This window comes from Triturus cristatus, chromosome 10 (genome assembly GCF_964204655.1).
Source record: "Triturus cristatus chromosome 10, aTriCri1.1, whole genome shotgun sequence".
NCBI lineage: Eukaryota > Metazoa > Chordata > Amphibia > Caudata > Salamandridae > Triturus > Triturus cristatus.
The window spans coordinates 609,699,306-609,712,740 of record NC_140593.1 but is presented as its reverse complement, the minus strand read 5'-3'; the positions used below and the strand labels follow the sequence as shown (position 1 = coordinate 609,712,740).

The 13,435-nt window shown below is 47.0% G+C and overlaps 1 protein-coding gene across 1 annotated transcript in view; it reads left to right on the top strand.

The window, feature by feature from the left end:
• The window catches only part of APOLTP (apolipoprotein lipid transfer particle homolog), a 1,292,669-nt gene that overhangs the window by 1,172,684 nt on the left and 106,550 nt on the right, over nt 1-13,435 (top strand). The window contains exon 66 of the mRNA XM_085632129.1: nt 1,617-1,804. Within this exon, the coding sequence (XP_085488255.1) occupies nt 1,617-1,804 (188 nt within the window). The remainder of the gene's footprint in view (nt 1-1,616; nt 1,805-13,435) is intronic.

The window sequence follows — 13,435 nt, the reverse complement described above, 5'->3', positions numbered from 1 at the left end:
CTCGACAGGGCTGTCTCCTTTCCCCCTTACTTCTTGCTCTATATATGGAGCCCCTGCTCCAACGACTTCGTGACACCCCCCTGGCGCAGGGTATCCCCTTTGGCCTGGACCGTCACCTCATACGCTTATATGCGGACGACATTATCTTTTCAGTCGCACACCCCCTATCCTCTCTCCCGGCCATAATCCAGGACCTCCAGACATTCAGTCAGTTCTTTAAAATCAACATGCAGAAATCCCAAGTGCTCAATCTTACCACCAGCCAACCCACAGAGGAGGCTCTCCGGCATCGCTTCCCCTTCGACTGGGTCTCGGGGGGGGGGGGGGGATCACATACCTCGGACTGACCCTCTACAGGAATCTGTCAAACTGCTGAGGCGAATTACTCTACTCTTCTAGCCCAGACCCGCGCGGACCTCCGCCGCTGGCGTCGCCTGCCCCTGACGTGGTTTGGAAGGTTAGCCGCGATTAAAATGAATGTCTTACCACGTGCCTTATACTTGTTCCAAACTTTGCCATTAGAACCCCCACCTCACGCCCCACGACAACTGCAAGCAGCAATCAAGGGCTTCGTATGGGGTCCCATTTCCCCACGACTACAAAAAACACAGCTCCAGCGGCCCAAGAAAGCCGGAGGCCTCGCCTTCCCTGACATCACTCAATATTTCCACGCTTCCCTCTTGCGTTACTTAGTAGAGTGGAATCGTCCCATGACAGAGAAATACTGGGTCTTCATGGATCAGGCGGTAGCGGGCTATCATATCTGGCGAGAACCATGGCTCCTGAAATTGGCCCGTGCATGGGGACTCTACCCTTCACCATTTACGCGACCCACATTACTGAGACAGGGTCTCAAGGAGGGCTAATCTGACCACATTCCCCTCTCCCATGACTCCGCTTTTTTCGAACCCTGCCTTCCCGCCGGGAATGGACACTAGATCCGCCGCACGTTGGGTAGAGGGGGGTTGTAAAAGTTTAGGGCATTTATTTGACCTTCAGGGCCTAATCCTCATTTAAGGAACTTTAGGCTCACTGAGGAGAGGGTGTTGGGGCTAGGTTTGCTTCTTACTGTTTATATCTTCTTTCTAGATTACGTTCCTTGTTTGAACCCGAAACACTACTTAGAGCCTACAGACCTCAGAGAGTCGCACTCATAAGGCCTTGTGCCCATCGCTTTTTACTGGCTTCGTTGCCTGCCCACGTCACTAACTAACTAGCAGTTAATGTTCACCCTTATGACGCGGCAGGCCCGGATGGGTTTTAGGCGACTTGCTGTGTTTAACTTTGAGTGGCACTACCCTAATTATCGCCTTGACTGCATTGCTAAAGTACAACTAGCCGGCCCGCTGGGTTGTAGGCATCCCGCTTTTGTAACATGGATTGTGTTTTGTTAATAAAAACAGATATAATACTAAATAGGTTTTCTCAACAAGCACTCAACATAAGCACAGACTTGCAAACACAGAAGTTGTAGAGAATTTCTAGAATAGCAAGGCATAAAAAGGCATAAAAAGGCACAAAAATAATTATTTCATTGGACACTCTGAGAAGGTTGAGAAACAGCCCATTGCTTAGCCACATTATATATATATATATATTTTTTGTTTGTGTTTCAGAACCGCTTGAAACGCTGAAGGCGGCTTACTATGAGGTAACATTTATGCCGCTGGAAGACGTCTGGCGAGAGAAAACCGATGAATATATGAAGAAAATTGAGGCTTTCCTGCCTAGTATTATAAAGGATGTTCGTCTTATTGAACCTGTCCATGGTGTGCTATCCGCTGTGAAGAGTGCTTTGGATCTGGTTGGTGAAAAAGTTAATTTGCTCTTTAATGCCATGGTTACATTTAATGTTGTTACATTCGGGAATCAGGCAGTTGACATAGTCAAAACAAAACATTTATCATTAGATAGCACAAGAATTTGTCCTTTTGGTAACTAGCTGTGGCACTTTAAATTTCAGATTTTAGTAAAAATATGGTAAAGACATAGTTGGTGATGGTCGCAGAGCTGTGATGTGATTTCAAAGAAAACTGCATTCTTAGAGTACCATATCTGAGAAACCATTTCACCTAAACTGTATGATCGAATTTTTCAAGATATTTCATTTCCTATTTTACAGAAATCAGTTCATAGATGATCTTTTTATTGCATTTTACATCATTTAAGTTCTATACGCATCCAATCTTCAAAACAGATTATCTCTGTTGACTTTTCATCTATTCCCCTGTCTCTCCATTTCCTGTTGATGGGTGATGTTTCCCTTCTCTTTTTGTGGTGTGGTTTGAGTGCACAGCTGTCGCCAGACAATTATCTAAGCAAAACTAGAGAGGGGTTTGGCTCCACCCACATGTTGGGAGTGAGAAGTACATGTTTTGATTCAACAGAAGTTATGTGCATCCTTAAAAAAGTGATTGTAGTCCACAGAGCTTTGATTATTTTGTTTATTTATCCAGCTGCTGAAGCTTGAACTTTCAAGGACACACATGACACTGCAATGCTATTAAAGTGCCTTAAATAACTAGATAGTTTATGGTGTTTTTCTCTGGTTGCAGCACAGATGGGAGGAGGGCAGTCATTAACCTACATGGATGTTTAGGTCTAACTTGAAAGTGAAACTGTCAGCTGGCCCTTCTAACCGGCATTACCAATGCTTGTTTAAAACTACTATTCTGAGGGTCGTAACCAATGCAGACCTCCTACATTCTTTACACTGTGATTATTTCCTCCCATATTCCTTCTCCCTCTCTCCTCATCCTCCATCTTCCTGATTTCATTGTTATCCTCTACACATGTTCCTCCATATTTAGTTTTTTACCTACCCTGCCTTTGTAGCCTTATATTTTTATGCTTTAATATTAAAACTATGTTCCTTAAATGGGATTCACCATGGGTACTCATTTCATTTTTTTCTTTTGAAATTAATTAGTTCAGTAAATTAATGTGCACTATTTCACTTTTCCTATGTTTATTTTTTCTTTAATTTCCTAATACACTTTATTTCTACTGATTTGTTTTTCAGCTAAATAGGGTTTTAATTATTTGGTTTTCCCAGTAATAGTTTTCAATTCGTTTTTGTATTTTTTAAATCTATGCATTAAAGTGTTACAGGCCACCAAGTAGTGGGCAATTCTTCATAGGGCAGCAGTAAAAGATGCCCTTTGACCCATTTAACAACCAACTCCGAGATCACCTATTGAGGCGGAGTCACATTTTACTGACAGACCCTGATGCAGCTACCTGTAAAAAACTGGTAAATTGGCATCACTGCACATTAAACAGTGGGTATGGTACCAGAATATCACTGTTAAAATATTGTCTGACATAAATATTGTGTCCTAAATATTGCCCCATTTGGTCTTAATATTAGAACATCTACACCCAGAGGGATGATAATTATATGTTAACAAAATGTCATAGATAATGCTAATGTCAGATATTTCTCACAAAATATTTTCATGTACAACCTACCAGAGATGAGGGCATCTGTATTTATTAGAGGATACAGAGTTCCTTTCTCAAAGGCTTTCAATTTTGACAGGTGCTACACCCATACATGAGATATTTGAGGGGAGATTGTGCACTAAGACAGTCTCTGCAGTTATTGAGACTCTTCTGTATTTATTTTATCCTAGTCAATTTGGCAAACCTTGAGGTTCTCATTCAAGAACTCTGACAGTGGGCTAATGGGTCATGCTTCAGTCTTTCAACATTTTTGCTATATCTTCTCAATTTGCCCACCATGTCGATATCAGAGTACACAGAAATAAAGCATGTTAAACTTTGTGTGCGCCTTCCAATTCCCGGAGTCAATGCTAAGTTCAGAGAGAAATGCATAGGATTAATTTGCTCATCTACACTATCCCTATAGTGGAGGAAATTCCGCTGGTAGGTGGTCCTCTGAATTCAATCTTTCCTCCATAAATCAGGATATTTTGCATTATCAACTACTCCACATCAGACCCCTGACCCCTGTATTATTTCCACAGTTACATCTCTATATCACAATTCTCTGGTTTCTATCAGCCTCTTGTATTTTAATACCTATACTTTTTAACTGTTTTGTAACCCTGGCTGTAGAGGCCTGTTTAACAGGATAGGCTACTTATACACAGCTCCTTCACATGTAAAAACTAATTAGATGGCAAGACCTTTCTACTGTCACCTTTTATGCGGGCGCAGCTTTTATTCCTATGCCTGCCTGCCGTTACTTGAAAGATATTGTCTGCAAATTATTCACAGTGTATGACTCTTTACAATACACTGTGTTACAGAAGAGCTTCACAACTTTTCCTAAAAGAGCTAAAGATTAAATGACATTCACATTTTTCAAAACATTTGGCCACTCATCTTGTCCTGGTCTGTGATAAGGTATTCCCTGATGGACTAGTGGGCTCGTCAAAAGCGGTGTGGATCTATGAGAAAGGCCTTCTCAATGCTCTGGCAGGAAGATCTTGCTTCTGTTCAAGTGGTGCTTGATGTAAGAGAATCGCCCTGAGACTTGGGGGAAGACCAGCTTGAAATGCAAGAGGAGCCAGAATCCCCACAAAGGGATCAACTTAGCAGTGGCTATCAATTATACTGTCCACTCTGAGGGAGATCTGAAAGATGTGGGAGGGCTGTACAACAGAGCTTTGTGGATCATTCACCTAGAATGGGAGGCGACAGACCGAGCAAGATTGTGAGAGAGCTTGCAGTGATGAAACAGCACATTAGGACTGTAGGTCTTTAACTGACTCAGGTGTAGAGAGGAGTGCTGTTAAGAAATGCTCAGTGCAAGAAAATGGGCAGGGAAAAGGATGACCATCACAACCATCTGTTATCTTGTAAGGGTGCAGCATTCAACTGAATCCAGGTTCACAAAGATTAGAGGCCATAGAGTGCAAATCTGTGAGTGGGGGTGGCATCCTAAAGGTAGCCAAAATAAAAGGTGGGAGAATTAGACTTTTTTATCTATGTGGGAGCAAAACCACACCAAGGGCCAGATGTATGACCATTCACTTTTGCGAGTCGCAAATTGCGTCGAATTGCGACCCGCAATTTGCGACTTGCAAATGTGATTGTACAACAGTGTCTCAGACACTGTTTGCGATTCCCAATGGGGTCGTAAATTGCATGCCTCATTAATATTCATGAGGCAAGTGCAATTTGTGACCCAATTGGGAATGGCTAGCATTCCCAGGGATGGTGGCCTGCTGGGGTCAGCAGACCTCCATCCATGGGACTGCTTTGTTTTAAATGCACCCCGTTTTCCTTAAAGGAAAACGGGATGTATTTAAAAAAGAAAAATGAAACTTTTCAGTTTCATTTTTTTTAATGGCAGGTAGTGGTCCCTGGGAGTCTCACTATTAGGAAGGGTTGAGTGTGTGAGAAAAATATTTTCTCACACACTCACAAAGGGGAAAGGGGTCCCCTGGGGACCCCTTCCCGTTTGTGAGTGGTTTACCACCTACTTGAAGTAGGTGGTAAACCGCGAGTGTTTTGCAGCCGCAAAACAATAGTACATGGCAGTGAGTCTCGCTATGAGGAAGGGAAGCCCCTTCCTAATAGTGTGAGTCACAAACGCTATTTTGCAAGTCAGTGACTCGCAAAATAGCATTTGCACATGCCATGGCCCTTTTTTGAAATCGAAAACGGGCCGATCTCCAATTTGCGAGCACAAAAAAGGGTTGTGCATCTGGCCCCAAAATCAAAGGATCAACAACCTGTGGAAACCCAATGATAATAGTCTTCTTTAGAATTTGAGAAATCATATTAAAAACTTTAAGGTAAATTTGACAAGTTAAAGGAATGATTTATAGTTCTGGAATGTAGGTTGGAGAACCTCAAAGCAGACCCAAGAGGATGATAATGCAGCAGTTATAGCGCTCATAAAAGTCTAACAAAAAAACGTAAAATATTGGCCATTGGGAAAACAATTACTTCTTACCTTACAGACGGTAACTACAAGAAAATACAATACATTACAACCAGATAAAAATCCTAGGGCTTCGAAGGTGGTTAGAGGGAGAATACCCAGCCCTCTTCATGCAAATTGGATAACGGATGTGCTGGAGCTTGAGAAGGAAAATTACCCTATCTTTGTAGACAAATGCCCTTGGAGTAAAACAAATAAAAGCACGTATAGCAAGTGAAAATGTGACATCAATGACTTGTGAGATTAGGGTTAGGTCTGGTGGCAGGTACAGTTAAAGGATCTTACCTTCATGAAGCCCACAAGATCTTCCTATTCCCCGACCTGGCCCTGGAGCCTGCAAAGAAGTTGAAGGCTCTCAAAAAGAGGTTCCTTGGCTATAACACAAAGCAGACGATAGAGGAAGTTTCAAGCAGGAGAAAATTAAAAGAAAATTATTTTGTTGCTTAAAATATCATGAGGCTCCCGCTTAAGTCGAATTTATTGGCATGTTGAAAATTGTGGTCCAGACCTTAGAGCATATGGAAGAGTTTAGAGTCAGGGCTTTGCCATAAACGTAAGAATCTGATGATAGAGACAGAGTGGACAAGGCCTCGTGCTTATAGAGAAGCCCAATCACTCTCATACACGTAGAAAACATAACTGGAGCAGTTAGCTTCAGAAATGCAAATAGTAAACCTATAACTTGAAATAGCAATTAAAATTTCACAGGATGCCCCCAACTGCCGAAAACAGGATGGCATTGACAGAGTACAAATCTCTGCTGCCCAGTTTTTAAATGAATTAAGCAACGTGTTTTCCCAGAAGTCCTATTGATTTCTAAACCCTAAGCAATTTGCACATTGTGCTGACTCATGGACTGAGATCGGTGACAGTCAATTGTGTACCCCTGTCAGAGTACAGCATTTGTATTGGTCTATAAATATGGGGAAAATACATCCTTCCACTTTTCTCCATTTTCCTCTCATCTCCTTATCAAGGGAATGGGCATATGTACTTCTTAAATAACAGCGGTTTGTCCATTAAGGTGAAATCGATTGACCCTTTACAAATCCATAACATATCTACTAAAGGAGTTGAATATGAAATGGCCCAAAATCCTTTTGACGTCCAGCAGCTCCGAAAAAACGGTTTGAGTCAGCAAGACACAAATGAAGCAGGGGAATAGCGCAATCTGTTAAATACAAAGAAACATGTCAGTAACTAGTTCTGAGCTGATCTCTCTGTGCCGAAAGTTTTTTAAAGATATGACTGACCAATGCAAACAATTTTAAGGTCCAGTTTAAGAATGGGTAGGTGGAAATCCACCACGCCCACAGCAGATTGTGGAATCCAGTACACGCACATACGCACCACTGTTAGAATCTCATTTTAGGTCTCTCCACCAAGGGGTTCACAGCTTGTTGACTAAAATTATTCAGTAGCTTAAATAAAGAGGTGGGTTGTATACATGCGGCCCAAGTGGGACAAGAAGTTTTTTGCTGATCATGTGATGCTGGTACAGTCACGGGGAAGTGAAGTATCACTAACAATTCTGGCACTGATCTAAACGATGATAGTGATGGAAACTCCTAAAAAATGACAGTGTCTGTGCACACCTCCTACTGCGCCATGTTAGCGCCCTCTTATGGGTCCAATAGATTATGGAGGTCTTGCTGGGAGGACATACTGTGGCTCCATTGGTGCCTTAAAATAGAAATGGTGTGAGCGTCCGAATGAAATGGTGGCAGAGTCCGCTCCCATGTTTAGCACCACTACCACCATGAAAGCCTGCCTTGTAGATAATAACATTATTTCACATTGAAAATATGTGAAGATTTGTGCGTTTTAATGCAAGGGTGACATAATGGGTTTTAGAAGTGCATAGTACAAGCTTGTCACCTGTCAAGAATTCCTGTCATACGAGGGGAGGAAAACGGTAACCAGCGAAAACGGACTACATCTCCCAGGATGCTCAGCGGTTGAGAGGTTATGTAAACAGGAGAGCTGTTACATAACTCAAGGGAAACACGCCCTTATGTAAACTGGAGAGCTGTTACATAACTCAAGGGAAACACGCCCTTATGTAAACAGGAGAGCTGTTACATAACTCAAGGGAAACACGCCCTTATGTAAACAGGAGAGCTGTTACATAACTCAAGGAAAACACACCCTATAAAGTGAGGAACCGGGAGGTACAAGGCTGTCGGATATTGTGTTTACACCGACGTACCTGCTTCGTGAAGAGCAGTGTTCCGGAGTGGTGCTCCAGTAAGGCAAGAACGGAGGTAGGTCGAGTCGTTACTCCCTGGGCCGTGTCTTGCCCCATCGTCACCTGTGAAGGACCCGGAAGCTCTACCGGTCAACCATTGAGCTTCGCTTTTTTACTCGGATGAGTCCAAGCGCAGTGGCGCTTTTGCTGGTTGGAGTCGTAACTCCCAGCCCGACCAGAGACACAGGGACTGCCAGCTGTAACGCACACCAGGAGGTGTTTGCCGCGTTACAGACTCGGAAGTCCACAGGATCGATCGAGCGGCTGCTCTCGGTTCAGTCGTCTTGCTTGTGATTGGGGTATCGGTGACGCATCACCAGGAGGTGACTCCGCGTCCCGGTGCAGTCTGAGGAAGAGGTTGAGCGGCTGCTCCCTTCAGGTAGAGACCCCGGCTGGGTGTTTCCCTGACTCCTCGATTTTCCCCAACACTCTTCGTGCCCCTCACAGCCTACCGATTGGCATTGTCGGCCATTTCATTTCTGCCCTCTGTTGGCATACGCCGGGATCGGCGTATATGCAGAGGACGGTTAGGACCATCCGTGCTGTGGGCTGGTAACGTACTTAGCCTGGAGGATTCCAGTGACTATAACTTTTGTTTGTTCTTTGTATGTTATTTGCCTTCATTAAAAGAACTAACCCTTCACAAGTGGTTGCGTCCTCATTGTCGTGTCTGTTAAACGATCCTGAGACGTTCAGGGCGTTACAAAATATCCGACCTTAATAACACTAACTGTCTCCCGGTCGATAACAGACATGGCAACACTTGATGATGTGCTGGCTGCTTTAGCGGCCATGCAAGTTGAAGTGGCTGCCTCTAGGCAAGAAACAGCCGATGTAAAAGCCAGACTGGATGCTATCCAATTGGACCCGCTCACGCCCAGCACCTCCCTCACGAACCAGACCCCTGCGGTAGTAGTGGAAATGCCGGTAGCCATCCCCTTGGCAACACCAGAGAGGTACAGTGGGGATCCTAACACAGTGCAGGTATTCCTCACACAAGTGGCGCTACATTTATCGTGCAAACCAAAGGCGTTCCCCACGAGTCAGGCTCGTGTGGCTTTCCTTATATCCTATTTGGCTGGAAACGCGGCACAATGGGCCGTACCTCTGGTGAGCAGGGACGACCCCCTCTTATGTGATTGGGGTGCTTTTCGCGAGGAATTCCTGAAGGTATTCGACAGAAGGGCTGACTCGTACACGGCGGACCGTGAAATGCTTGAGTTGAGACAGGGATCCAACGACCTGGTGCAGTATCTCAACGCGTTCCGAAGGCTGGTTGCGGAAACCAAGTGGCCTGTTGCTAAACAGACGGCGCTCTTCCATCAAGGGCTGTGCGATGAGCTCAAGGACGCCGTGGCTCATATTGACCCTCAACCCAAGACATGTGAGGGCCTTATCAACCTGGTATTACGGCTGGAACATAGGCTAAGTGAAAGAAAGGGGGATCATGGGAGAAAAGGAAAATCCCTTCCATCCTATGTGACGGTGGGAAGTCCTGAAACTTCCACCGCATCCAAGGGAGAACCCATGGACATCGGCGCAATACGAGCGAGCCTCACAGCCACGGAGAAAGAGTCACGCCGTAAACAAGGATTGTGCCTATATTGTGGCAAAAAAGGCCACTACGTACGTGAATGCCCTGCCAAACCGAAGATGTCACGTTATCGGGCCAACCGGTCGGTAACAGCCGTGGTGGACATACCGGCGGAAAACTAGAGGACTCCAAGACCAGAGAAGGGGCATCTCGGAGTCACTCATCCATCCCTTCACTTTCCAACTCGGTCACTAAGGGACAACGACACCTGTTTATCACGGTGCACGTGGGAGTGCATGACCAGTGGATACCCGTTGTGGCCATGGTGGATTCAGGGGCCACTGGCATGTTTATGGACCACAACGAGGCATGCAGGCTAGGGCTAGTGCTTCTTCCCAAAGCAGTACCCGAAGACGTCTATGCGGTAGACGGAAGGCGATTGGTGACGGGGCCCATCGGACAGCACACGGGGGTCCTTCCGATGAGATATGGGAGGAACCATTTGGAACAAATCGATTTTAACATCATCCGAGCGCCCCAATATGGCGTCATATTGGGATTGCCGTGGCTACAGAAACACAACCCCTTTGTGGATTGGCCAACACATCGCATCGAAATGACGTCACCGTATTGCATCCTGCATTGTGGAATAAGAACGGAATCCCTTGACGCAGATGAGAGCGGGAGTCAGACGGTGGCTACAGCGGCAGAAAAAGATGTGGCTCTCCCCCAGGCTTATCACAGTTTTGAGGATGTATTTGATGAGGTGAAGGCGGAAGTGCTACCACCACATAGACAGTTTGACTGCCAGATCGACCTGGTGCCAGGGGCCAGCGTTCCCAGCGGCAGGCTGTATGCCCTGACGGAGCCTGAAAACGTGCATCTCCGGGGGTACCTGGATAAACTCCTCAAGCTAGGATTCATCCGCCCGTCCAAGTCTCCGGCCGCCTCGCCACTCTTCTTCATCCCGAAGGCTAATGGGGAGCTGAGAGCCTGTGTGGACTTTAGGGCATTGAATGCGATAACCATAAAAAATCGGTACCCCTTGCCTCTCATCAGTGTACTTCTGGAACAGGTCAAGAAAGCTCGTATCTACACCAAGTTGGATTTGAAAGGGGCCTACCATCTGGTGCGCATGAGGGACGGAGACGAGTGGAAGACCGCCTTTAAGACCAGGTTCGGCCTTTTTGAGTACCTCGTCATGCCGTTCGGTCTGTGCAACGCCCCGGCAGCCTTTCAGTACTTTTTGAATGAGGTATTCAGAGAGGAGTTGGATATCTACGTGGTCGTATATATCGACGACATCCTCATCTATTCGTCCAGTGTGGAGGAGCACGTACACCACGTCAAAGCTGTGCTCCAAAAGCTGAGGGAAAACATGCTGTTTTGTAAACTCAGCAAGTGTGACTTCCACGTCACTTCCGTGGAATTCCTCGGAGTGATGCTGAGTCCAGAGGGACAGGAGATGGCAGAACGAAAGATCAAGGCGGTGAAAGAATGGCCGGTGCCCCAAAGCGTGAAGGACGTCCAAAGTTTCATTGGCTTCGCCAACTTTTACAGGCGGTTTATAGATGGATTTTCAGGAGTGGTGGCCCCAATCACACAGCTACTGAGGAAGTCCAAGGAGTTTGTCTGGTCCCCTGAAGCGAACAAAGCCTTTGAGGCCCTGAAAAGCGCCTTTGGTAAGGCGCCGGTTTTGGCTCACCCCGATCCGGATCTCCCCTACGTGGTGGAAGCGGACGCGTCGGATGTGGCGCTGGGGGCTATCTTGTCCCAACGCAACCACGACACAGGGGTGCTTCATCCCGTTGCGTACATGTCCCGCAAACTCAACGACGCCGAACGCAACTACCATATTGCGGAGAAGGAGCTTCTCGCAATCAAGGACGCCTTCACCGAATGGAGGCATTGGTTGATGGGGGCAAGACATGTGGTATCGGTGTACACGGACCATCGGAACCTACAGTTCATGACGGCCACTAGACACCTTTCTCCCAGGCAGCTGCGGTGGATGATCTTCTTTGCGGGGTTCAACTTCCGCATCACATATCGGCCGGGGACGGAAAACCGGAAGGCGGACGCCCTGTCCCGTCAATCTGCAGTTAAGGAACCATTGCCTGTGACCGAGCGTTCCATCATTTCCCCGAGGATGGTATTGGGGGTTATCCAACCGGATACTTTCCTGAGGGGAATAAAGAGAGGGATCAGGTCATTCGCATGGCGGAGGTGGCTCCTCAGTCACAGAGAATGGCAGCTGAAGGACGGGATACCCCTGAAGGGCAGGTGCCTATTGATACCCACGCCTAGGCTAAGGAAACAAGCATTCATCTGGTGCCATGACTCTCCATGCGCAGGTCATTTGGGCTTTGAAAAAACGGTGGCTAGCATGGGACGGCATTTCTGGTGGCCAACCATGAGAGTGGATGTCAGGAGGTGGGGACAGGAGTGTCCTACGTGTGCTACCATGAAGGCCGACCATGGCCGAACCCAAGGGCTCTTACATCCACTTCCGACCCCGGATAGACCATGGGATAGCATATCACTGGACTTCGTGGTGGGCCTACCGGTAGACCAGGGGATGACGGCAATACTGGTGGTGGTGGATTACTTGACGAAAATGGGGCACTTCATCCCCTGCAAGAGAGTCCCTACGGCCGGGGAATTGGCGTCACTACTCCTAAAGAATGTGGTACGACTGCATGGATTACCTGGGGTGATCGTGTCGGACCGGGGGTCGCAGTTTACTGCGCAATTCTGGAAGACTTGGTGCACTGCGCTGCATGTTAAGACCGCCCTGTCCACCAGCTACCACCCTCAAACGGACGGCCAAACCGAGCGCCTGAACCAAACGCTCAAACAGTATCTGCGATGTTTTGTGGACCAGGGCAGGGAAGAATGGGTCGACTTGCTATGGGTTGCAGAGATAGCCTATAACAACGCCACTCACAGCTCCACACAGTCATCTCCGTTCTATAGCAACTATGGCCAACATCCCAGGTTCTTGCCATTTCTACATCCGTTCAGAGAGGACAGGATTCCCGCCACAGCGGACAGGGTGGCACACATAAAAGACACGTTGATGCGCTCGAGGGCTGTCCTAATAGAGGCCAAGAGAAGATACAAGGCTGCGGCAGATAGGAAGAGAAGGCCCGGGCCACTGTACCGCACTGGAGACTACGTCTGGATATCCACAAGAAACATGAGGTTTCGAAAGAACAGTGTGTTCCATCCCAAGTACATGGGCCCCTATCGAATTACCAAGTGTATGGGTCCCGTGAACGTGAAGGTGTGCTTGCCCCAGTCATTGCGGATACACCCTGTCTTTCATGTATCATTGCTCAAACTAGCACCCTCCAAGCCGTCTGGGACACCTAGGCCGGTATGCGTGGAGTCGGAGGTGGAGTATGAAGTGTCGGGCATACGGGCGTCCAAATGGCGCAGGGGGAAGCTGTGGTACCTGGTTGCGTGGCAAGGCTATGGCCCGGAGGAGCATTCATGGGAACCGGCTGAAGGGGTTCATGCTCCGCGCTTGGTCTCCTTGTTCCATCGGCGTTTTCCTGCCAGCGCTGGACCCGTGGGGAGCCGCTGAGAGGGAGGATGTACTGTCAAGAATTCCTGTCATACGAGGGGAGGAAAACGGTAACCAGCGAAAACGGACTACATCTCCCAGGATGCTTAGCGGTTGAGAGGTTATGTAAACAGGAGAGCTGTTACATAACTCAAGGGAAACACGCCC